This window comes from Nerophis lumbriciformis, linkage group LG38, assembly GCF_033978685.3.
Source record: "Nerophis lumbriciformis linkage group LG38, RoL_Nlum_v2.1, whole genome shotgun sequence".
NCBI lineage: Eukaryota > Metazoa > Chordata > Actinopteri > Syngnathiformes > Syngnathidae > Nerophis > Nerophis lumbriciformis.
The window spans coordinates 1,529,222-1,554,258 of NC_084585.2; the positions used below are offsets into that span (position 1 = coordinate 1,529,222).

The 25,037-nt window shown below is 39.5% G+C and overlaps 2 protein-coding genes across 4 annotated transcripts in view; one reads left to right on the forward strand and one right to left on the reverse strand.

The window, feature by feature from the left end:
* wdr1 (WD repeat domain 1) overlaps positions 1 to 4,360 on the reverse strand; it is a 28,925-nt gene extending 24,565 nt beyond the window's left edge. For both annotated transcript variants that reach the window (XM_061932723.2, XM_061932724.2), the window contains exon 1: positions 4,210 to 4,360. In XM_061932723.2, the coding sequence (XP_061788707.2) occupies positions 4,210 to 4,273 (64 nt within the window). In that variant the 5' untranslated portion in view covers positions 4,274 to 4,360. The remainder of the gene's footprint in view (positions 1 to 4,209) is intronic.
* Positions 1,639 to 24,260, forward strand: idh3b (isocitrate dehydrogenase (NAD(+)) 3 non-catalytic subunit beta). Of its 2 annotated transcripts, none has more exons than XM_061932728.2 (11): positions 1,639 to 1,755; positions 6,679 to 6,837; positions 10,049 to 10,169; positions 12,297 to 12,357; positions 12,438 to 12,570; positions 12,738 to 12,871; positions 14,148 to 14,250; positions 15,514 to 15,660; positions 15,821 to 15,915; positions 19,072 to 19,132; positions 23,939 to 24,260. In XM_061932728.2, the coding sequence occupies exons 1-11, from the start codon at positions 1,717 to 1,719 to the stop codon at positions 24,014 to 24,016; spliced, it is 1,131 nt and encodes a 376-aa protein (XP_061788712.2). In that variant the 5' UTR covers positions 1,639 to 1,716; the 3' UTR covers positions 24,017 to 24,260. The 2 variants fall into 2 exon arrangements, with proteins under 2 accessions (XP_061788712.2, XP_061788711.2); XM_061932727.2 differs by lacking the exon at positions 23,939 to 24,260 and adding an exon at positions 20,674 to 21,183.
* The last annotated feature ends 777 nt before the right edge of the window (positions 24,261 to 25,037 follow it).

Consider the following 25,037-nt stretch of genomic DNA (forward strand, 5'->3'; position numbering starts at 1 on the left):
AACTGTGCAATAGACTGCAACAGAGGCTATATTTTTTGCGAAGATTAAGATTGTACGGCGTAAGCAGCCACATCATGATGATTTTCTACCGTGCCATTGTAGAGAGCATCATTAGATACGGGATCACCTCATGGTTTGGCAACCTAACCGTTAAGCTAAAAAGCAAACTGGCCGGCATGCATAAAACGGCAATGAAAATCGTAGGGAGGAAAGAATATGAGCCTATACAGAGCATCTATGAGCAGGCAGTTAGGAAAAAAGCTAAGAAAATTATTTCCAACTCACAACACCCACTCTTTCCTGAATATGGAACCCTGCCATCAGGGAGAAGACTCCGGGTCCCACTATGCAAATCTAACCGCCTTAAATTATCATTTGTCCCAGCCTCCATTAAGCTGACCAACAATGTGCAATAGAATTTTAATACATAGGTTAGCACTTTTTTAGCACATAGCACTTTAGCACATAGCACTTTAGAACTAAGCACTTTAGCACACAGCACTTTATCCATGAGCTCTAGTGCAATGCACATTGGTACTTTATCTTTATCTCCATACTGTAGATTTTATGCCTACATCAAAGTGCCTCCTATGTCTATCAAGCTCCATGTTCTGATGTTTAAATGTTAGTTGTATGGTTGTGGTTGTGTCTGTGCTTGTGTTTTTCTTCTGTTGTTTTTGGGTATGTTAAGAAAGCAATGATGCACTGTGCCCAAGACAAATTTCCCCGCGGGGACAGTAAAGTTGAACCTTGAACCTTGAACCTTGAAGCCATAACCACGGTGAACTCTCATAGACACTGATTTTATAGTTTAGCACCTCTCTGTGTGCAATAAAAACCACAGTCAATTTTACAATTTGACCATGAAATCTATTGCTACTTTTACAGTGCACAATTTGATGGATAACTTGCTTTGAAATCATTATGATTAGTATTTATTTATATTTTTTAAATGGCTTGAACATTGGATAATATACGTATTTTTGCGCAATTAGACAATATTTAAGTTAACATAATTTGTGATTACATGGAGTAGTACATATATTTTTTTCTGCCAAAATAGAAAGAAAGAATACATTTAGAAAAGTTACATTACTTTATTGATACATATTATTTCCTGGCTTTGACCTGCTGCCCTCAGAAAGGTGCTACAGGGTCATCAGGTCTAAGACAAACAGACTCATGAACAGTTTTTTCCCTAAAGCCCTAACCACGGTGAACTCTCATAGACACTGATTTTATAGTTTAGCACCTTTTTGTGTGCAATTTTTACTTTCCACCCACCGTACATACCTGTATGTATATAGTATAATATGTATTTCCTGTAAACAATCCAATCCAATCCACTTTAAACAAAAATGTTTCCAAAGTGCTGCACAACAATATTAAAAACAATGTTAAAACCAATATTAAAAACAATATTCAAATATTATCCTTAGCTCCACCAATGACTGAATAAAAACAAAAAATAAATACATTTTATTACAGCACACTAACAACACACCCCGACTTAAACAAGTGTAAAAACTTATTGGGGTGTTACCATTTAGTGGTCAATTGTAGGGAATATGTACTGTACTGTGCAATCTACTAATAAAAGTCTCAATCAATCAATCAATCAAAAAAAGTCATGTTGAGTCCACTTGGTGGCGCTGCTGTGTGAAACAGACACTGACTGACAACAGGCGAAGAAGAAGAAGAAGTCTCGCTGCAACAATGGCGGTGATGAGAGGAAGCTTGGTAACATTGCTCAAGGTGACACTTATTTACTCTATTATACACTTTATTTACTCTATTATACACTTTATTTACTCTATTACACCCTTTATTTACTCTATTACACACTCTACTTTACTCGCTCCTTTCCCCAAACTCTATTACAACGTTTAAGGGCTGATGTTGTAAGTATTTGTTGACCTGGTTACAATTCAACCTTGTGTTTGTTGTTGTGTCCTAACAACGTGACTACTTGATAACTGTTTGCTACTTGCTAACTGTTTGCCACTTGCTAACTGTTTGCTACTTGCTAACTGTTTGCTACTTGCTAACTGTTTGCTACTAGCCTTGCTAACTGTTTGCTACTAGCCTTGCTAACTATTTGCTACTTGCTAACTGTTGGCTACTAGCCTTGCTAACTATTTGCTACTTGCTAACTGTTTGCTGCTAGCCTTGCTAACTGTTTGCTACTAGTCTTGCTAACTGTTTGCTACTAGTCTTGCTAACTGTTTGCTACCAGCCTTGCTAACTGTTTGCTACTAGCCTTGCTAACTGTTTGCTACTTGCTAACTGTTTGCTACTAGCCTTGCTGACTGTTTGCTACTAGCATTAACTGTTTGCTACTAGCCTTGCTAACTGTTTGCTACTTGCTAACTGTTGGCTACTAGCCTTGCTAACTGTTGGCTACTAGCCTTGCTAACTGTTGGCTACTAGCCTTGCTAACTGTTTGCTACTAGCCTTGCTAACTATTTGCTACTTGCTAACTGTTTGCTGCTAGCCTTGCTAACTGTTTGCTACTAGTCTTGCTAACTGTTTGCTACTAGTCTTGCTAACTGTTTGCTACCAGCCTTGCTAACTGTTTGCTACTAGCCTTGCTAACTGTTTGCTACTTGCTAACTGTTTGCTACTAGCCTTGCTGACTGTTTGCTACTAGCATTAACTGTTTGCTACTAGCCTTGCTAACTGTTTGCTACTTGCTAACTGTTTGCTACTTGCTAACTGTTGGCTACTAGCCTTGCTAACTGTTGGCTACTAGCCTTGCTAACTGTATGCTACTTGCTAATTGTTGGCTACTAGCCTTGCTAACTGTTTGCTGCTAGCCTTGCTAACTGTTTGCTACTAGCCTTGCTAACTGTATGCTACTTGCTAATTGTTGGCTACTAGCCTTGCTAACTGTTTGCTGCTAGCCTTGCTAACTGTTTGCTACTAGTCTTGCTAACTGTTTGCTACTAGTCTTGCTAACTGTTTGCTACTAGCCTTGCTAACTGTTTGCTACTTGCTAACTGTTTGCTACTAGCCTTGCTAACTGTTTGCTACTAGCCTTGCTAACTGTATGCTACTTGCTAATTGTTGGCTACTAGCCTTGCTAACTGTTTGCTGCTAGCCTTGCTAACTGTTTGCTACTAGTCTTGCTAACTGTTTGCTACTAGTCTTGCTAACTGTTTGCTACCAGCCTTGCTAACTGTTTGCTACTTGCTAACTGTTTGCTACTAGCCTTGCTAACTGTTTGCTACTTGCTAACTGTTTGCTACTTGCTAACTGTTGGCTACTAGCCTTGCTAACTGTTGGCTACTAGCCTTGCTAAGTGTTTGCTACTAGCCTTGCTAAGTGTTTGCTACTAGCCTTGCTAAGTGTTTGCTATTAGCCTTGCTAAGTGTTTGCTACTAGCCTTGCTAAGTGTTTGCTACTAGCCTTGCTAACTGTTTGCTGCTAGCCTTGCTAACTGTTTGCTACTAGTCTTGCTAACTGTTTGCTACCAGCCTTGCTAACTGTTTGCTACTAGCCTTGCTAACTGTTTGCTACTTGCTAACTGTTTGCTACTAGCCTTGCTAACGGTTTGCTACTAGCATTAACTGTTTGCTAGTAGCCTTGCTATCTGTTTGCTACTTGCTAACTGTTTGCTACTAGCCTTGTTAACTGTTTGCTACTAGCCTTGTTAACTGTTTGCTACTATCCTTGCTAACTGTTTGCTACTTGCTAACTGTTTGCTACTAGCCTTGCTAACTGTTTGCTATGTGCTAACTGTTTGCTACTAGCCTTGCTAACTGTTTGCTACTAGCCTTGTTAACTGTTTGCTACTAGCCTTGCTAACTGTTTGCTACTATCCTTGCTAAGTGTTTGCTACTAGCCTTGCTAAGTGTTTGCTACTAGCCTTCTTGCATCAGTGCTTTAATAGTCTCAGGTAAATACAGAACACATGTCAAGGTTTTTATTCTCATGTTGTATACTACTGTGTAAAAAAAACAGTGTAGCCAGATGAACATGAACCATAACTATAAAAGTCTCCCCAAGTCTTAAAGAACCAAACTGAACAAAAAATAGGTATACCAAGCATAAGTGACAATTTAACACAAACACGTTTAAATAGGGAATTAATTGGAAGAGTGGTATTAGAATTTTGGACAAAGAGTTGGTTAGCATTATGGGTTTGAATAAAACATTGGTTATGAAAGTCAAACATACAAAATGATGTTAATGTTGTTGTTTTTTTACCTTGTTTCTGCTTGTTTGCTGCTCTTAAACATGAAGGCTGTTTCCTGCTAATGTGCTGCATCATTGTAGTAGCTGCGTTTCACAGCGCAAACATGCCAGCATCAGCACGATGTTTGTCTTTTTCACTTTGAAATGATCGCAAAACCTTTGAGACTTTTAAATGATCGCGTCGCTCGTCTTCTTTGGCTTTGTTTCTTTCTTTCTTTCAACTTTCTCTCCTCATCGCCTCTCTGCTGGCCACGCCCCCCGCACACACTCCAACTAACCACCAGGGTGAAGTTGAGCAAATATTCAAATACAACTGCCATTTGTTGGTGCTGGAAGAAATGTTTCTAGAATACATTTTCTGATTAGTGACCTTGTCAAAATATCCCCAAACGTGTCCTATTCTTAGTGCTACGTTTTTGCTGCCAACGTTTTTTGTCTAACTATTACAGTTATTATGTTATTAATGGTTGTGCAGACACTTTTTGTGTCTTTTTACGCATTTATATCAGATAGGACGTGCAATTCCAGAAGCCAGCGCCTCCTCAGGACGCTGATTTATAACTGCCCGGTTTTATTTTTTATTTTTTATTTGATCGATTATAAAGTCAAAGTACCAATGATTGTCACACACACACACTGGTTGTGGTGAAATTTGTCCTCTGCATTTGACCCATCACCATGTTCACACCCTGGGAGGTGAGGGGAGCAGTGAGCCGCACCGGTGGCCGCGCTCGGGAATCATTTAGTGATTTAAGCCCCAACTCTAACCCTTGATGCTGAGTGCCAAGCAGGGAGGTAATGGCTCCCATTTTTGTAGTCTTTGGTATGACTCGGCCACTGAGCTGGTTTTATTATCGCTTTCCGCCTGTGTTTTGTTTACCGTAGTTTATATTTGCCGGATCAAATTTCTGTCCACGTTTATTGCGTTTTTATTGGTCGTAAATTTGGATTCGCCGAAAGTTTTATCAATGACAAATACGGCCTCAGTTTACACTGGCACAACTTTACTGTCAAAAGAAAGACTTGATGGTAAACACTAAGGTGAGTGTAAAGTCAACCTTTTAAACTTCGTCCTGTGCCATGGCTCCAGTAAATGACTTGTTTTAGTCTTTGCGAGTCCATGAAAACTTCACTTTTATGTCCCGCTGAAGCGACATCGTTCAAGGATGGAGACAGGCTAGCTGTTAGCTTCAAGCTAACCAGCACCCGACCAGACTCCTCCACCCCAAAACCATACTTTGTAGGTCAACAAACATGTGACTTTTGAAGTGTTAATGTGCGAGGAGTGTTCAAAAGGAGTCTATTGGAGAAGTGGCTGACAAGTTAGCAAGTGCCGCTCGCGTCGCTGACAGTGACGTCATCACCGTCATTGTTTACTGAAGCAGAGATGCTGACTGTACAGTATGATAAACCTTTTATCCATAGACTTATCAGATTTAATGTATTATTATCTACAGCAGGGGTGTCAAAAGTGTGGCCCGGAGGCCATTTGCGGCCCGCAGCTAATGTTTTAAAGGCCCATAGCACGTTCTAAAAATACTATTAAAATAAACAAAACATAACTAAAGTGAAATAAAAAAAAAAGCTTACAAGTGAAATGTAATTTAGAAAAAGTTGCAATGTTGACTAATAAAATAAAGCTGGTTTTTTTTCATTTAAAACTGTCATTGCTCAAAACATAATATTGAATGAAAATCAATGTTTTTATGAGTTATTGACCTATCCAAGGCTCCGATTACTTCACATCAAATATTCTAAAATATTTTTTGCGGAAGATTTTGCATATTCTGTGTGTTTGCCATAAAAAAACATTTAAAAAAACAACAACTTAGAATTGACGGATAGATCCTAGCACCAACACTGTTATGGTTTATTTAAACATGCGCACGGTTATCATGTGAAACATCATATAACCCACGACATTCTCATTTCTCCTCACATGTCCAAAAAGCAGTACGAAGAAGCAAAGCATTCACGCACAGCATCAAATGTTTGGTGGACAAAATGAGACAAAGGAGTGGCATAAAACAAGTCTTTCTGTGGCAGCGTCGGTGAACGTTGTACATGTAAACAAACTGTTGCGTCACAGTCCTTACAAATAAGGTGAGTTCACGGACCACAGAAATTAGTAGGACAAAACGGCACTTGCCAAGTACTCTCATTAATGAAGCATAAACACAAACATAGTGGGATTTCTAACAGTTAGGAAGGTTTGTGTCATGTTTGTCCTCCAACATAAACCATATTAAAACACAAAACACTTTTTTCCCCCCATCTTTTTCGATTTTTAGACATTTTTGAAAAAGCTACTAGAGCAGTGCTAAATCTAGAGCCGCGGGTTGCCGACCCCCGCATAAAACGAATCATCGAAGCAAAAAAGTATAAATCACTGCTTTTTTTCCCCCACTTGATTTACTCGATGAATCGTTGCAGCCCAGTCTCTTGCCATCTAATTCTTGGTGTCCTCCTTTCTTTTCCCAGGGTCTGAGTGGCCCCCGGTGGCAGCAGCTTGCCTCTCGACCCCTGAGTGTTTCAGCTGAAGTTCCACCAGCTCGTGCAGATGCAACCTTTAAGGTCACAATGGTTCCCGGGGATGGCGTTGGACCCGAGTTGATGACTGCTGTCAAGGATGTGTTCAAAGTAGGTCATTCTACCGACAACACCATGTGTACTGCGTGTGGGGTATGGCCTCAAGCAGAGGTGTGAAAGTCCTTTTCACTGAGGGCCACATCACAGTTATGTTTGGCCCCAGTACCGGTACACCGTTTTTTAAATTAATTTTATTAGTAGATTTAAAAAAAACTAAAATGTAAAAAAAAAATATGGTAAGTTGCAACAATTTCACCTCAAAATGTAGTGTATATTACTGCTGTTTTTATGGTGTACAAAAAGGGCAGCTCAGTTGCCAGAATTTTACTTTAAAATTTTTACTGCACCGTAAATAAAAAAATGCAAATTTACAGTAAAATTTTGGCACCTAAGCTGCCAGTTTTTTTTTGTTTTTTTTTACCCCAAATCAACAACTGTAGATTTTCGGTGTATTACTGTAAATGCCAAACTGCACCACAGTTTATTACAGTAAAAAATTACTGTTTTTTTTCATTTAGAGAAAAATGCTGTAAAAACCAAAGTCAATTTCACAATTTGACCATGAAATCTATTGCGACTTTTACATTGCACAATTTGATGGATAACTAGCTTTGAAATCATTATTATTACCGTATTTTCCGCACTATAAGGCGCACCGGATTATTAGCCGCACCTTCAATGAATGGCATATTTCATAACTTTGTCCACCAATAAGCCGCCCCGGACTATAAGCCGCGCCTACGCTGCGCTAAAGGGAATGTCAAAAAAACAGTCAGATAGGTCAGTCAAACTTTAATAATATATTAAAAACCAGCGTTCTAACAACTCTGTTCACTCCCAAAATGTACGCAAATGTGCAATCACAAACATAGTAAAATTCAAAATAGTGCAGAGCAATAGCAACATAATGTTGCTCGAACGTTAATGTCACAACACACAAAATAAACATAGCGCTTACTTTCTGAAGTTATTCTTCATTCGTAAATCCTTCGTCTTCGGTGTCCGAAGTGAAAAGTTGGGCAAATTTACGATCCACTGGCAGATGTTGGCGTCGTCTGGCGCTGCCTCCTCGTCTTAGTGAAGGTGTGTTCGCCTTCTGTCCTCCATTGTTCCCACGCAGTTAGCAGTCTAGCTTCGAATGCCCTGTTGACACCAATATCTAGCGGCTGGAGGTCTTTTGTCAATCCACCCGGAATGACGGCGAGTATTGAATTAAGCGCGTAAGCGTGTCTCTCAATGTGCTGTTATGAGCTAGCAAATATAACAACTACACTACCCAGCATGCAACGATAGTTACGAGCATGCGCGGTAGCCCTGAGAAGTTCCCACGCAGTTAGCAGTCTAGCTTCGAATGCCCTGTTGACACCAATATCTAGCGGCTGGAGGTCTTTTGTCAATCCACCCGGAATGACGGTGAGTATTGAATTAAGCGCGTAAGCGTGTCTCTCAATGTGCTGTTATGAGCTAGCAAATATAACAACTACACTACCCAGCATGCAACGATAGTTACGAGCATGCGCGGTAGCCCTGAGAAGCGTTGTTGTATGCTGGCAGTTAGAATGTGGTTATGAGCACGCTGTGAGAAAACGTTGAGAACTCAGTTAACACGCCTCGTCTGCATTATTTATAATTAGACAGACAACACACTTAATAGGAGCCATTTTGGGGTCTTTACATAAACACACAAATGGAAATGAAACGTCACATATCCCAGCATGCACCGCGCGCTTCTTCTACGGGGAAAAAAGATGGCGGCTGTTTACCGTAGTTGCGAGACCTAAACTTTATGAAAATGAATCTTAATATTTATCCATATATAAAGCGCACCGGGTTATAAGGCGCACTGTCAGCTTTTGAGAACATTTGTGGTTTTTAGGTGCGCCTTATAGTGCGGAAAATACGGTAGTATTTATTTCTATTTAAAAAAATGGTTTGAATATTTTATAATATATTTTTGCATAATTAGACAAAGACATGCACCTGGGGATAGGTTGATTGGCAACACTAAATGGTCCCTAGTGTGTGAATGTTGTCTGTCTATCTGTGTTGGCCCTGTGATGAGGTGGCGACTTGTCCAGGGTGTACCCTGCCTTCTGCCCCAATGCAGCTGAGATAGGCTCCAGCGTCCCCAAAAGGGACAAGCGGTAGAAAATGGATGAATGGATAGACAATATTTAAGTTAACATAATTTGTGATTACATGGAGTAGTACATATATTTTTTCTGCCAGAATAGAAAGAAAGAATACATTTAGTAAGAAAAGTTACAGTACTTTTTTGATACATATTATTTCTAGGCTTTCGAGGGCCAAATAAAATGAAGTGGCGGGCCACGTCTGGGCCCCGGGCCTTGAGTTTGACACCTGTGAAAAGTCTATATCACAATATATATTGCAGCCCCGCCCCCCAGTGATAACGATATATTAGCCCCTCCCACCTGTTTCACGTAGCGCTTTCGAAAATCGCTGGAAACGTTAATCATGGCGGGTGGCACATGAAAGTCTCAAGAACGTATACCAGAAAACAATCAGGAAGTCGGCCATTATAGGCCTAAAAACAGGGGTCGTACTTGAACAAACTCCTCCTAGGGACTTTGACCAAATAAGTTGTGGTTAAAATGACAGATACTACAAATAGAGGTTATGATAAGTTGCAAACAATTTTTTCCGACACCATAAGATGTGGGCGTGCCATAGCGCCAAACTTTGCTTCGATGTTTTGCCACAAAACATGAAATGTAAATAACTCGGCTCCACAAACTCAGATCATGAGCTTCAAGAGGTAGTCACCTAGAAGGGTTTTCACTTCACTGGTGTGCTTGAAGCTCATGGAGAGAATGCCAAGAGTGTGCAAAGCAAAGCAGTAATCAGAGCAAAGGGTGGCTATTTTGAAGAAACTAGAATACAAAGCATGTTTTCAGTTATTTCACCTTTTTTTGTTAAGTACATAACTCCACATGTGTTCATTCATAGTTTTGATGTGACAATCTACAATGTAAATAGTCATGAAAACACATTGAATGAGGAGAAGGTGTGTCCAAACCTTTGGCCTGTACTGTATATATTATATACAGTATATGTATATTACACTCATCCTCATTATTAATGCCAGAAATGTGACGAATATACTGTATATCAGTAAAACCCTGGTCATAGTGGGTAGGTAGGTCTGATGGCTACCTTTTGGACTGGTCATTTGAAATGAATTCCTATTGTTTACTCCTCTGTCTGACACTTTTATTTGATTATATATTCTTATTCACAGGCTGGAGATGTTCCTGTGGAATTTGAGGAGTTCCATCTGAGTGAAGTCCAGAACATGGCCAGCGAGGAGAAGCTGGAACAAGTGCTGACCTCAATGAAGACCAACAAAGTAGCAATGAAAGGTCACTCAAGCTCTTATCTTCCTCATTGTTTAGTCTTAGGCCATGTCCACACAAACACAGATCTTTTAAAAAAGCACATTTTCTTTAAAGAATGTTAGTCCACAGGAGTGGAGTTTTTAAAAAATCAGCCAACGCTTACACAGTGACTTGAAAACATGGTTGCCGTGTTCTTTTCAACTGCCTGTGCGTGTTAAAAGGCGTAGTATTTAATCTTTGTTTTCATCCAGGGTAAGGCAATGATAAACAGATTTTCATGTGCGCAGCTGACCTAGCAAAGAGGCAACGTTTACCTGACAGAGATGTTTAAAGTGTGCTGGTCATTAAAATAAACAATAAAAAAATAGCGCTATTATCGCTCAACAATTCTCAAGTGCTCTTAACATGTGGGGGTAAAAGTGTTGGAACAAAAAAAAATGCTCAAGATGGAAAAAGACAGCGAATGTCTGCAACTTGTAGACAACAGAGCAGACTGCAAACCATAAGGAAACCTTTGGTGGTGTTTTTCTTTCATTTCCATTATTAGTAAACTTGACACTGAGCTTTGAGTACTGCCATTTAGTGTCTACTTTTAAGTCTGAGCAGAATAAAACATCTTACAGCACCGGATTATAAAGCACACTGCCGATGAGCGGGTCTAGTCAGGTCTATTTTCATACAAAAGGCGCATTAAAGGAGTCATATTATTATTATGATTATTTTCTAAATGTAAAAGACTTCCTTGTGGTCTACATAAAATGTAATGGTGGTTATTTGCTCAAAATGTTGCATAGATGATGTTTCACACATCATCTTCAACTCACTTTCTGACAGTCTCTTCAGGATGCACCATTTTGCGGGCGCTCTTATTTACGTGCCTCCACTTGGACAGCGTCTTCTCCCCGTCATCTTTGTTGTAGCGGTGTAGCGTGCAAAGACGGGAGTGGAAGAAGTGTCAAAAGATGGAGCTAACTGTTTTAATGACATTCACACTTTACTTCAATCAATAACGGAGCAGCATCTCCTCATCCGTGGCTCACTAGTGCAACAACAACGCCCGAAATGTGTCCCGTGACGGAACTCTCTAATAAGTAAAGTTTCTTGGGTGAATAATGTAAAGTCACTACACCGGTATGTTTTAGTGCTTTCATGGTGTGTTTACTGACAGATATAAGTAAGAACTTTACACTACTTTATATTAGAAATGGCAACAGTGGAGGATGAATGTCACATAACAAGAAGATAGAGAAAAAGAAGAAGCTTATCGACTATGGTGTCGCCACGGACTACAAAGGCGGACCTGTGCACATTTTCAGGAATTATGCAGATCCCAAATACAGATCAGAAGGTAAGAAAAGTTGCTTTTGCATAATACTGCGAAGCAAAATGCCAGATAATATGTCTGCTAATGGGTGCCATTTTGTGGTCCTTATACACACACTATACTAATATGTATATGTTGAAGAGTACGTCTGACTACTGTAGCTGTAACACGCCGATAATCCATCAAGCGGTGCGGCTTCATAGCTTTTTGAGCGCCGTGTGTAATATTCTATATTCTCAATGGAACATTTAAAGTTTTGGTGTTGTTTACTGGCGTCATATTGCAGTCTACATGTATTTCTTATGTGTGACTGCCATCTACTGGTCACACTTATCATTACCCCATATCCCAAATAAAATAGCTTCGAGGTTGGTAAGCACAACCAAAATTATTCCGTACATTAGGCGCATCGGGTTATAAGACGCACTGGATTTTTGAGAACATGATTTTAAGTGTGCCTTACAGTTAGAAAAATACGGTATTTGTTTTCCGATTTTTGTGAAAGTCCTTTGCTTTTTGAGATTAAGGAATACTAAAACACTGATAAATTCATAAAATCAAAAGTTGATTCAATATTATTAAAAAAAAAAAAAGGTATCGTAACTGTTGCCGCAACTTTCTGAAAAAGGCTGCAACGACCACAAAAAAAGAGCGAAATCCTGAAGGGATTGTTAAGTTGTTCGGTCTAATGCCTGGTGTGAAATCTGGTCTTTGAAAGGGGTTATTAATCATTTTACAAGTGATTGTATGTTTAAAAAAAAAGCACAGAGAAGTGAGAGATGCAAAATAAGCCTAATAGATCTCTCATGTGTTTGTTGATTATTCAGGAAAGATCCACACACCAATGGAGTTCAAAGGGGAGTTAGCTTCTTACGAGATGAGACTGAGGTACAACTTCATAGCCATGACTTTATCGCTTTCTCTTTCATTATTTCTATAAAACGTGTAGCGCTGTGTTCTCTCCCTAGGCGTAAACTGGACCTGTTTGCCAATGTGGTTCATGTGAACAGCCTGCCAGGCTACAGCACACGTCACAACAACCTGGACCTGGTCATTATCCGGGAGCAGACGGAGGGAGAGTACAGCTCGCTGGAGCATGAGGTAAACAAAATGTGACCGACTGACACGGAAAGTAAACTGTTACACTTGAAATATAACGCTCTGTGGACAATACCTTTTCTTCAAAGCACGGCGTTAAACATCTTAGCTAGTTCTGGGCTTCCAGTTCATTCCACTTAGTAGCTGACATACACGTTCTTGTTTTGCAGAGTGTGACTGGTGTTATTGAATGTCTGAAAATCATCACCAGGGAGAAGTCCAGGCGCATCGCCAAGTTTGCCTTCGATTATGCCACTAAGAAGGGGCGCAGCAAGGTCACAGCTGTTCACAAAGCCAATATCATGTGAGAAAACATACACCTCTAGGCCATGTGTAATTGAAGGCATACCGTATTTTTCGGACTATAAGGCGCACTTAAAATCCTTTCATTTTCTCAAAACTTGACAGTGCGCCTGAGAACCCGATGCGCCTAATGTACGGAATAATTTTGGTTGTGCTTACCGACCTCGAAGCTAATTTATTTGGTACAAGGTGAAATGATAAGTGTCACCAGTAGATGACAGTCACACATAAGAGATATGTGTAGACTGCAATATGACACCAGTAAACAACACCAAAATTGTATATGTCCCATTTAAAATATAGAACATTACACACAGCGCTCAAAAAGTGTTTTAGTATTGTGCTTCAACATAGGAGTATTATTATGGTGTGTGTATAAGGTAAGACATATTATCTGCTGTTTTGTTTCACAATATTATGTAAAAGCAACTTTTCTTACCTTCTGGTACCTGCTGATCTGTATTTGTAAATCTGCATAAGTCCTGAAAATGCGTGTGCCTCCACCTTTGTAGTCGGTGGCGACACCATAGTGGATAAGCTTCTTCTTTTTCTCTATCTTCTTGTTATGTGACATTCATCCTCCACTGTTGCCATTTCTAATATAAAGTAGTGTAAAGTTATTATATCTGTCAGTAAACTCACCATGAAAGCACTAAAACATACCGGTGTAGTGAGTTTAAATTATTCACCCAAGGAACTTTAGTTATAAGAGAATTCCGGTCACGGGACACATTTCGGATGTTGTTGTTGCACTAGTGAGCCACGGATGAGAAGATGCTCCTCCGTTATTGATTGAAGTAAAGTGTGAATGTCATTAAAACAGTTAGCGTCATCTTTTGACACTTCTTCCACTCCCGTCCTTGCACGCTACAACAAGGAGAAGACGCTGTCCAAGTGGAGGCACGTAAATAAGAGCGTCCACAAAACGGCGCATCCTGAAGAGACTGTCAGAAAGTGACTTGAGGAAGATGTGTAAAACATCATCAATGCAACATTTTGAGCAAAGAACCACCATTACATGTTATGTAGACCACAAGGAAGCGTTATCAATTTAGAAAAAATTATAATTACAATATGACTCCTTTAATACGCCTTGTAATCTGGTGCACATTTTGTATGAAAATAGACCTGACTAGACCCCCTCATCGGCAGTGTGCCTTATAATCCGGTGCGCCCTATGGTCCGAAAAATACGGTATCCTTCTCCTTTTAATTGAAATGACTTTTAATTGCATCATAGCAGTTCCTTTCCCTAACCTCTTCTTTGTCCAATGACAGGAAGTTAGGCGACGGCCTTTTTCTGCAAAGCTGTGCGGAGGTGGCACAACTGTACCCCAAAATCAAATATGAGACTATAATCATTGACAACTGTTGCATGCAGGTAAATACACACTTTTCAAATGGACTTTATTATAACCGATTCGAATGTAATCCGCCATCCCATCGGAGGTTGTGGAAATGTTAGAATTTTGAAATTATGCTTTGAAGGTATTCGCTTTAAATTGTTGCTACTTCAAGACAAAAGTTGACTTAAAACATTTTTAATTATTTAGAATGATCAAATAAATAGGTGAAATCATTAAAAGAAAACAATTCTTGGCCTATTATAACCAAACCCCCGTTCTGGACTAATGATACTGCTATCGATATTTGTTTTATGTAGCTGAAGGTTGTAATTATGACACACTGTCACATTGAGTTCAGGTGCCGCCACTTCGCCCGGGGAGATGATAATAAGCTTGGAATAATCACAAATAAGGAAGCAACACCACGCAAAGTTTGTAACACGATATTTTCTCTTAGTTCCCAAAGTCACGCACGCTAATAAGGGTTAGTGTCAGTTTGAAGTAAACGCCACTTAACTCACGGCCGTCGCTACTGCGCTTTATCAACCCGATCATCCTCCAAGCGATCCAGTAATCCGCAGGCCAATATTAATCCACTCAAAAAAGTGAACATTTTAAATAATTAATGGGGTTTTTTATTCTTATAATACACACACGACACTGTATATGTCAGTGGCTTCCGGTCCGTCACTCGATTAGGTCCATGCGCAACATAAACACAAAAAAAAAAAACTATTTTTACAAAATGCACACCCACCTAACATGCTAATTGATTGTATTAATTTATATTACACATTTATTTTTGAGATATCATGTTAATGTGAATATCACACATTAATATTATTGTACCATAATACCTATTATTGTATTACAAATATTTGTAATGTTATTATTGGGACATAGGTAGAATATAGACGATGGATACTGTATACTGACTAATATTGTAATAGATAGAAACACAGCTCTTTACTAGATGATGACATAACAACTGCATTGCACCTTGCACATGCACATTGTGGATTTGTTTCAGACCTAAAAAGCAGGTGTTGATAAAATACTTCCCGGCTGTGAGATGTTACATCATGATGTTGCTGGGGCACGAATTCTTGTGCTAATAAAAAAAAAACATTTTCCCACATCTTTTTTACACAAAGTACATACAGTACTGATAAGAGCACCGATGAATACCGGTATCGATAAGCAATATCAATATCGGTATGGATCAAATCCTAACAATATGCATCCCTACTGGAAAGTGAAATCATGTACCTGTCCATGTATGTCTTCCTATGTTGCAGCTGGTCCAGAACCCGTACCAGTTTGATGTGCTGGTCATGCCCAACTTGTACGGCAACATCATTGATAACCTGGCAGCAGGCCTGGTGGGGGGAGCAGGTGTTGTTCCCGGGGAGAGTTACAGTGCAGAATATGCAGTCTTTGAGACGGTAACTTTCCACTTTCTCTTCCTTGCCTTTTTCTCCCAACTTTGGGTTCTTTGTTCATTCACGTACTGCTCCCGTACCTTGTGTCAATGCAATATTAGTATTGATCGCTGCTATTAAGAGCACTGTAATTGATTTACTTGTCCTTCATGTTCTCTTTTAGGGCGCTCGCCATCCCTTTGCACAAGCAGTAGGCAGGAACATTGCCAACCCCACAGCCATGCTGCTCAGTGCTGCCAACATGCTCCGGCACCTCAAGTAAGTTGACCTGTGAAAGCTTTTTAGTAACAAGAACAACGCAGTGTACCTTGATCAGTGTTTTTTTGGGGGGGGTTTTCCTGAGGGAACTCTCCTGAAGGAATCAATAAAGTACTATATCTAACTATCTATCTAAAACACCTCCATATTCCAGTAACATATGTGCTCGTTGGGCAAAGATACAGGTGCAGTTAAAAGTACTTAATACTCGATGAGTAGAGTAATGCTCTTGTATTTAAAGTATGGCTATCAAAAAACAATGAGTTAATCACAAAACATTATTCACCCAATTTATTTTGACCGTACATGCACCTTTCCCTTTACCATGGATGGTTACCTGAGAGGCGGTTGTTATACGTGTAGTGATCAGGTCAATGCATACATGCTCACTGGCGAGTTTCACTTCAAAATACCCCCTGACTGGACTTATAATAAAACTGTTACCAAATTGTGGGCAAATAAATGATGTGCATTCAAGTAAAACATTTGAAAATACATTCCTGGATGACATTCTGACAATAAAATTGCTTTGGTGATCAAACGTTGGGGTCTTTTTTAGCAGCAGCTGCTCGCTCGCTCTTTCTCACCTGCATCAACACACCGATGCGTTTATGGCTGCACAAAAAGTCGGACAACTCCAACACCATGTGTAAATTCCAGGTCGTTAGACTCTGACTCCTCAATCAGATGTGTGCTTATTCTACTGGCATTACTTAAGAATGTAAATGTATGTATATCAATCATGACATGTTGTTTCTAGATTACAGAAATGCTAATAAAATATATATTTTACGTACAAAAAGTTACAGGAATGTACACTTTATCCGATGCTTACATCTCATTGTGCAACATGTGAATGTTTTAAGGGGAACTCAATGTGATCCCTGAAGGGGTACACATTATTTCCAAAGCAGGACCCCCACCCAGACATACAATACTAATAGCTCATGAAAAACAAGTAAGTGTAGGCCAAATCATCTCATGGAACGGACTGCTCTCATTTGATTAACATAATACGACATTGAAATTGTTATGATGTCAGTTTTGGGACTGTGTGCACGTCTGATGTTGCTCACATGTGCTCCACTGAATGCTCACTGAGTTTTTGAATTTGCTCACACACATGAATAATTAGAGGGAACATGGTGTATATATACGACCTCTTACCTTACCATACTACGAGGTCACGTGGAATAATCAGATTTAAAGAATTATTCATTGACAGCACTGATTTAAAGTCATATATGTAGCCAGGTAACTCTTTCAACACCTATTAATTACATTATTTGTATTACTAGATCAGTGGTAATTAACCTTGTTGGAGGTACCGAACCCCATCAGTTTCATATGTGCATCCACCGAACCCTTCTTTAGTGAAAAAATATATATCGTATATACCGGTATATATATTTTTTAAATTCAAGACAAAGTTACATGTTTTTTTAGTGGTGCACAAAATGAACCGTGCATGAACATCACCTTGTTCAAAGAACAAAACCAACAAAGTGCATGAACTCACAAGAAATTACACACCTGCAAATCAGATGGAAAATTAGAGGGAACATTGTTTGGGGGTATCCATAACATGCCGATAGGGAGAAGTTTTTATTTACACGATGTGTCGGGTGTGTCGTGACCTCCACGGCGGAGGTTGCGCCGAATCCCTGAGGCAGACTCACCGAACCCAGGTGAAGAACCACTGTACTAGATACTTAAGCCTATTCAACATAATGCAGTGTTGCTGGAAGATTTGAAGTTTGCAGAGGCACCAGTACATTTTAATCCTAGATCTGTCATTTGACTGCATTAATAAGGAATTTAGTTGATTGAATTGTGTTTGACAAAGTTGAGGATTCTGTCTTCAATGTGAGTAAGTATTTTTTTATTTAATAGAATAGAATAGAAAGTACTTTATTGATCCCTGGGGGAAATTCAGCACCACAGTTTGCTCACAATCGACAATAATAATAATAATAAATAATATAATATATACAATATATTGTATATATACAGTATATATAATATATGAATAAAATAAATATATTCTACATTTAAGCGCAGTCAAGGAACATATGCATTATACAGTCTGATGGCTGTCGGTATGAAGGACCTCCTGTGTCGTAAAAGAAGAAGAAAGACATCTGCCCCTGTCCAAGGAGCCACTCAAACATTGGAGAGCATCCTCAAGACCAGACCTGGGCAAATTAAGACCCGGGGGCCGCATACAGCCGTACAGTTAAGCTTTTCAATCTGGAACGCCGGACATTCCCAAATAATTTTTTTAGATGTTTAAGATGAAAAGTGTCGCTGCCATTATGATGTGCACTCATCTTTTCTAATGACCGTAAGTCTTCAACTATACAAAGTATTTCAATGCTTGGAATCTGTGCTTTTGCATGATATACTAGTTACTATGATAATCTTAATATCTTATCTTATCTTATTACAAAACTGTTGTATACTAATTCATAGATGTTATTTTATTATATAAAAAGGTCAGTAAATGATTCTATATATTTGTAAACGCTTTGAAGTGGGAAAGGGGTAGGATTAAATAAGCTTTGCTTCTTCCTACTCCTTTTCGGGCATGATGTAAAATGAAATGATATGAAATTGTGTGATGTATTATGATGTAAGTGTCTTCATGTTCCAAATAAACTAAAGAAAGAAATAATCTAATTAGTTACTCTGGTAATCTAAATAGTGAGTGTCAGGGACAGACGCTGAAGGAGATTTTCACAACAAAGTTCTAAAGCTTAGTGATATATCATATATCAGATTGTAGGTGGGTTTTTTAAACCCTTTATGTTCATATTTCACTGTTTGTTGCTTGATTGTAAAATACGTGGATGGAGAGGGGGCGTGACGTTCATATGTTGTCAATATTCAGTATAATCCCACATTCTTTATTTTCATGTACATTCTGGGTGTCTCATTCAGTAAAGAAATGTAAAATTCCATTCCGTTTTTTAAGGCGGTCTGTCATAACGTTTTTAGCTTTCAATCAGACATTATTGTGAGGTTTTGTACTAGTGTTCCTAAAAATAGATATACTGGCCCCTAGACACATTTTTTTCTCTAAATTTGACCCCCCCAAGTGAAAGTAATTGCCCAGGCCTGCTCAAGACACTTACAGTCATGTTGTTTGTGTTGCAGTCTGGACTACCACTCCCAAATGGTGTCTGATGCTGTCAAGAGGGTCATCAAACAGGGCAAGGTAAGTGTGCCTATTATACCTCCTATGGCATGTCTACCCACTGCTACACTCACACTCACCCTCACAAGGTGCATGACACTGATACAACAGTACCACTAACACAACTCTAGACCTCTGCAACCTTTAATCCTGTCAAAACACAAACTGGCACTGTGCTCAGTGGTTCTTGGCACGGCCGTCCTGTCGTCTACTTTCTTGCATTTGTTTGTTTATTTTTTTTCTTCTTTTGTCTCTCTTGAAGTGGTTCAGGCTAAGTGCTCTGTACCACACTGCCTCTAACAGTCACTAACGGTGCACATTTTGGCAGAAGTGTTGGGACTTTCAAGCTTGTCGCTGGGGCAGAAGTTGTGTGTTTATTGTGTCTGGGAGACGGAGCAGCAGCAGTGTGAATGTGACCCTGAGATCCAAGAAGTGCTTGTCAGTTGATCGTGGAATCTCCCTCTTTTCCACTGTATGGTACCAAAGCAATACATTCCAGAGCAGAGATTCTCAAACTGTGACTCGAGCCGTTATCAAAGGTTTATCAGCCATCAGTGGAAGACCTTCCAATCCGACTACTGTAGGCCGTAGTCCACGTCAAAATAAACAATTTAGACACTAACAGAACCGTCTTACTCCGTAACTTCTATCACTCAACACGCGGGGGAACCCAATGTTCTCCACATTCTAATAATAATGATAATAATACATTTTATTTGGTACATCGCTTTCAGAGTACTCAAAGACGCTTTACAGGATAAAAAATTAAAATATAAAACAGTTCAAAGTAATACTATAAAATACAGGAAATATAAAAGCAGTACATTGTAAAATACATAACACTGGACATTTACAAGACACAGAACACTAATTCTCTGCTTGCCTCCCAACCAATCAACACGCACAACATATGTAAACAAAGACGAACACGGGCAGAGAAAGCTGCAGGTAACAATGATGCCTTCAAGGCCATGGGAAACCACAACATCGGTTAAATATTGAATAAACTACACGTGGAACATAACATGACATAGGACCCAGTCCGTTACAATACAACTAAAATAAAACAAATATTAAAAATGTGTTTTATTAAAGGGTTTTGCACACTCTAGGCATTCTCTCGATGAGCTTCGAGCACACCTGTGAAGAGAGAACCATTTCAGGAGAGAATGCCAAGAGTGTGTAAAGCAGTAATCGGAGCAAAGGGAGGCTATTTTGAAGAAACTACAATACAAAACATGTTTTCAGTTATTTCACCTTTTTTTGTTAAGTACATAACTCCACATGTGTTCATTCATAGTTTTGATGTGACAATCTACAATGTAAATAGTGTGTGTGTGTGTGTGTGTGTGTGTGTGTGTGTGTGTGTGTGTGTGTGTGTGTGTGTGTGTGTGTGCGTGTGCGTGTCACACCCAAACAAATGTGGCGACACTACAGTGGCATATAGCAAATGATTTGAGCCTTGTTGGTACTGTAGAGTGGAAAAGAGCCCTTCCTCTCCCCTTCTGACGATGGTTAGTTGTGAGCCTCTCTGAACATGTATGTGTCTGTGCACGTCCCAGGTGCGGACGCGAGACCTCGGCGGTTACTCGACCACGGGCGACATTGTGCGTGCTGTTGTGGATAACCTGCGACAGCGACCTGTTTACTAAGATGTGTGGCCTCATATTGTGGTTTTTCTTCAGTATGATCATTTGTGACTTGTCTCTCTTGACTGCCCACATGACACTTTGACCAATGGAATGTTTTTTATACTAAGTTAACTCCAACTACAAATGTTTGACCAGGTCACATTAACAGACTCCCTTAAAGCTGGACCTCTTGCCTTTTCTCACTTTATACACTTACAGTGAATGTTTTTTGGAGAAAATTCACTTTTTTGTATTCGACTCTCAAGCTTTATCGTGACACAGTGATGCTGTTTGTGCCTTGTTTTGGAACTACAGTACTAAAAACTTCACAAAAATGTCCATGTTTATCATTGCAATTTGATAAAAATGTGTAACATGAACTATGCTGATAAATGAAATAAAGAGAGCCCAAATGACCAAACACTTAGAGGTGGTCCACTCCAATTGTTTTTATAAAATGTCCATTAATAGTGTAGCAGAGCAGACATAGCATCAGTGTTGGGTTAGTTACTGAAAACCAGTAACTAGTTACAGTTACTAGTTACTTTATTGCAAAAGTAACTCAGTTACTTACACCAAAAAGTAATGCGTTACTTTTTCAAGTTATTTCTTTTTTTCTTCTTTTTTTTTTAAAGCTCCCATTAATGCCCTTTTAGCCTTCATTTCAGTCCTGTTATTGCACTGGAGAATAATTCAATCTGTTGATCAACTTGACATGCATTTTTATTTTCCTTTTAACATAATTAATGAAAAACAGTGCAACAAAAAAAGGCATTTTTCCTTTCTTTAAACTTGGACCAATGATCATTAATAAAAAACAAGTTAAAGTGCAACATAAGAAGGCACATCATCTTCCTTGAAACATAAAGGCTGACATCTGGAGTGATGCTGCTGTCTTCCACACTTGGAGCCATGGATTGTACAATCCATGTTTTCAGTGGCAGGATCATTGACACAGATGGTGAAGTTTCAGTGCTCAGTAGAGATGTAACACTTTTGAGGGGTTTAAGCACCTGGAGGACCTCCTCTGCCACTCTCACATCAACATCAGACAGGGTGATGATGTCTTTGATATTTAACTTCAGGGTGTTGTGGGTCAATGCAGAGTATATAGCTGCCTGCTGCTCCAACATATCATAAGTGGAGTTCCACCTCGTTGGGACATCATGTATGAGTTTATGAGTAGGCAGCTTTAGCAGTTCTTGTTTTGTCTTAAGCACATGACCAGCTGTTTTGCTTGGGTGGAAGTAGGAAACCTCTTTCCTGATCCTCCCAAGGAGGCGCTCCATCCTATTGACTGAGATGTGATGCCAAATTAATTGAAACAAGACAGAGGTTTTATTTTAACAAGCGTATTTAATGTTTTTGGCCACTGTAACATGACACACCGTGCACAAACACCAGCAAAGACACACAGACTTCTTTGGCGTACCACTAGATGGAACCCATACGCGGAGGAATAATAGGAATGTGAGATGATACAGTAGAGGATAAAAAAAAGGAAACTCGCTGTATGTTTCTATACCAGGCCTGGGCAATTATTTCGACTCCGGGGGGCCAAATTTAGAGGAAAAAAATGTGCCTGGGGGGCCGGTATATCTATTTTTAGGAACACTAATACAAAACCTCACAATATTGTATGATAGAATGCTAAACACGCTATGACAAATGGAATTTTAATTTTTTTTTTACTGAATGAGACACCCAGAATGTACATGTACAAAAAGAATGTTACAATATTAACTATGAAGGATAAAACACTGAATATTGACAACATATGACACACCCCCTCTCCATTCACATATTTTACAATCAACAAAAATACAACAAACACAGCAAAATATGAACATGAAGGGTAAAAAACCCACCTACAATCTGATATATGTGAAATATCACTAAACTTTACAACTTTGTTGTAAAAATCTCCTTTTACGTCTGTCCCTGACACCCACATTTCACACTCTGGAAACACTCTGTGGAAACACTCCCCACCCACACTGCTTGGTGCCTCGTCTGACCTGCTGTCACTTACATTACCATAGTAACTCATTAGATGAGCATAGTAACTCATTAGATGACCATAGTAACTCATTACATTACCATAGTAACTAATTTTATGAGCATAGTAACTAATTACATGACCATAGTAACTCATCAGATGACCATAGCATAGTAACTACCGTATTTTTCGGAGTATAAGTTGCTCCGGAGTATAAGTCGCACCGGCCGAAAATGCATAATAAAGAAGGAAAAAAACACATATAAGTCGCATTTTTGGGGGAAATGTATTTGATAAAAGCCAACAGCAAGAATAGACATTTGAAAGGCAATTTAAAATAAATAAAGAATAGTGAACAACAGGCTGAATAAGTGTACGTTATATGAGGCATAAATAACCAACTGGTATGTTAACGTAACATATTATGGTAAGAGTCATTCAAATAACTATAACATATAGAACATGCTATACAATCTGTCACTCCTAATCGCTAAATCCCATGAAATCTTATACGTCTAGTCTCTTACGTCAATGAGATCAATAATATTATTTGATATTTTACGCTAATGTGTTCATCATTTCACACATAAATCGCTCCTGAGTATAAGTCGCACCCCCGGCCAAACTATGAAAAAAACTGACACTTATAGTCCGAAAAATACGGTAATTAGATGAGCATAGTAACTAATTAGATGAGCATAGTAATTAATTAGATGAGCATAGTAAATAATTAGATGAGCATAGTAATTAATTAGATGAGCATAGTAAATAATTAGATGAGCATAGTAAGTAATTAGATGAGTATAGTAAGTAATTACATGAGTATAGTAACTAATTAGATGAGCATAGTAACTAATTAGATGAGCGTAGTAACTAATTAGATGAGCATAGTAACTAGTATATGATGCAGATTCCAAGCATGTAAAGACTTAGTATAGTAGAAGACTTAGGGTCATTAGAAAAGATGAGTGCACATCATAATGGCAGCTACACTTTACATCTTATACATCTAAAGAAATATTTGTGAATGTACGGCGGTCCAGATTGAAAGCTTAACGGGCCGCATGTGACCTCCTGGGCCTTAGTTTTCCCAGGTCTGCTGTAGAGCGTCCCTACAACATAACACTACTCCTCGGCCATGTGCTGCTGCAGCTGTGCATGCACTAACACAATGTCTGTCCTTTATGTTTGCAACAGGTGCGCACCGGAGACCTTGGAGGCTATGCATCGAGTGACGAGTTCACCCGGGCTGTCATCGCTAACCTCGCGGCCTAATCGTTGTCCGCAACCCTCGTCAGCTGCAAAGGTTACTTGATTGCTTCCTGTTTACCTCAGCACTCCACAGTCCTCAATAAAACATAACACTGTAACGTCTACAAAGCATAAAGTCTATCAGGCTTTGCATTTGATCCCCCACTTGAGTGTTTTACATGTGGACAGCAGTGCTAACATGAGGTCATAAACATTTGCTGCTGTATATCACATGTTTATTTATAATAATAAAAGGACATCATGATGACATGGCTTGAGGACTGTACTCTACATCCAATGCAGTAGCTTGCAAACCATAAGTACACAGGAGGGAACTGGGCCAAGAGTTCTGGTCATTCTTAAGAGTTTCACTCTCTATCAACTGTACAATCAGTGTCAGAGCTTGGTCCGCAGTTAGTCACTCTGGTTTCCAGCGAGGGTTGGACTCCGCCAAGTCACCCATTCTGTTCATAACTTTTATGGACAGTATTTCTAGGTGCAGTCAAGGCGTTGAGGGGATCCGGTTTGGTGGCTGCAGGATTAGGTCTCTGCTTTGTGCAGACGATGTGGTCCTGATGGCTTCATCTGGCCAGGATCTTCAGCTCTTACTGGATCCGAGTGTGAAGCGACTGGGATGAGAATTAGCACCTCCAAGTCCGAGTCCACGGTTCTCGCCCGGATAAAGGGTGGAGTGCCATCTCCGGGTCGGGGAGGAGATCTTGCCCCAAGTGGAGGAGTTCAAGTACCTTGGAGTCTTGTTCACGAGTGAGGGAAGAGTGGATGGGGAGATCGACAGGCGGATCAGTGCGGCGTCTGCAGTGATGCGGACGCTGTATCGATCCATTGTGGTGAAGAAGGAGCTGAGCCAGAAGGCAAAGCTCTCAATTTACCGGTTGATCTATGTTCCCATCCTCACCTATGGTCATGAGCTTTGGGTTATGACCGAAAGGACAAGATCACGGGTACAAGCGCCTCTACCTTAGAGATAGGGTGAGAAGATCTGTCATCCAGGAGGAGCTCAAATTAAAGCCAGATGAGGTGGTTC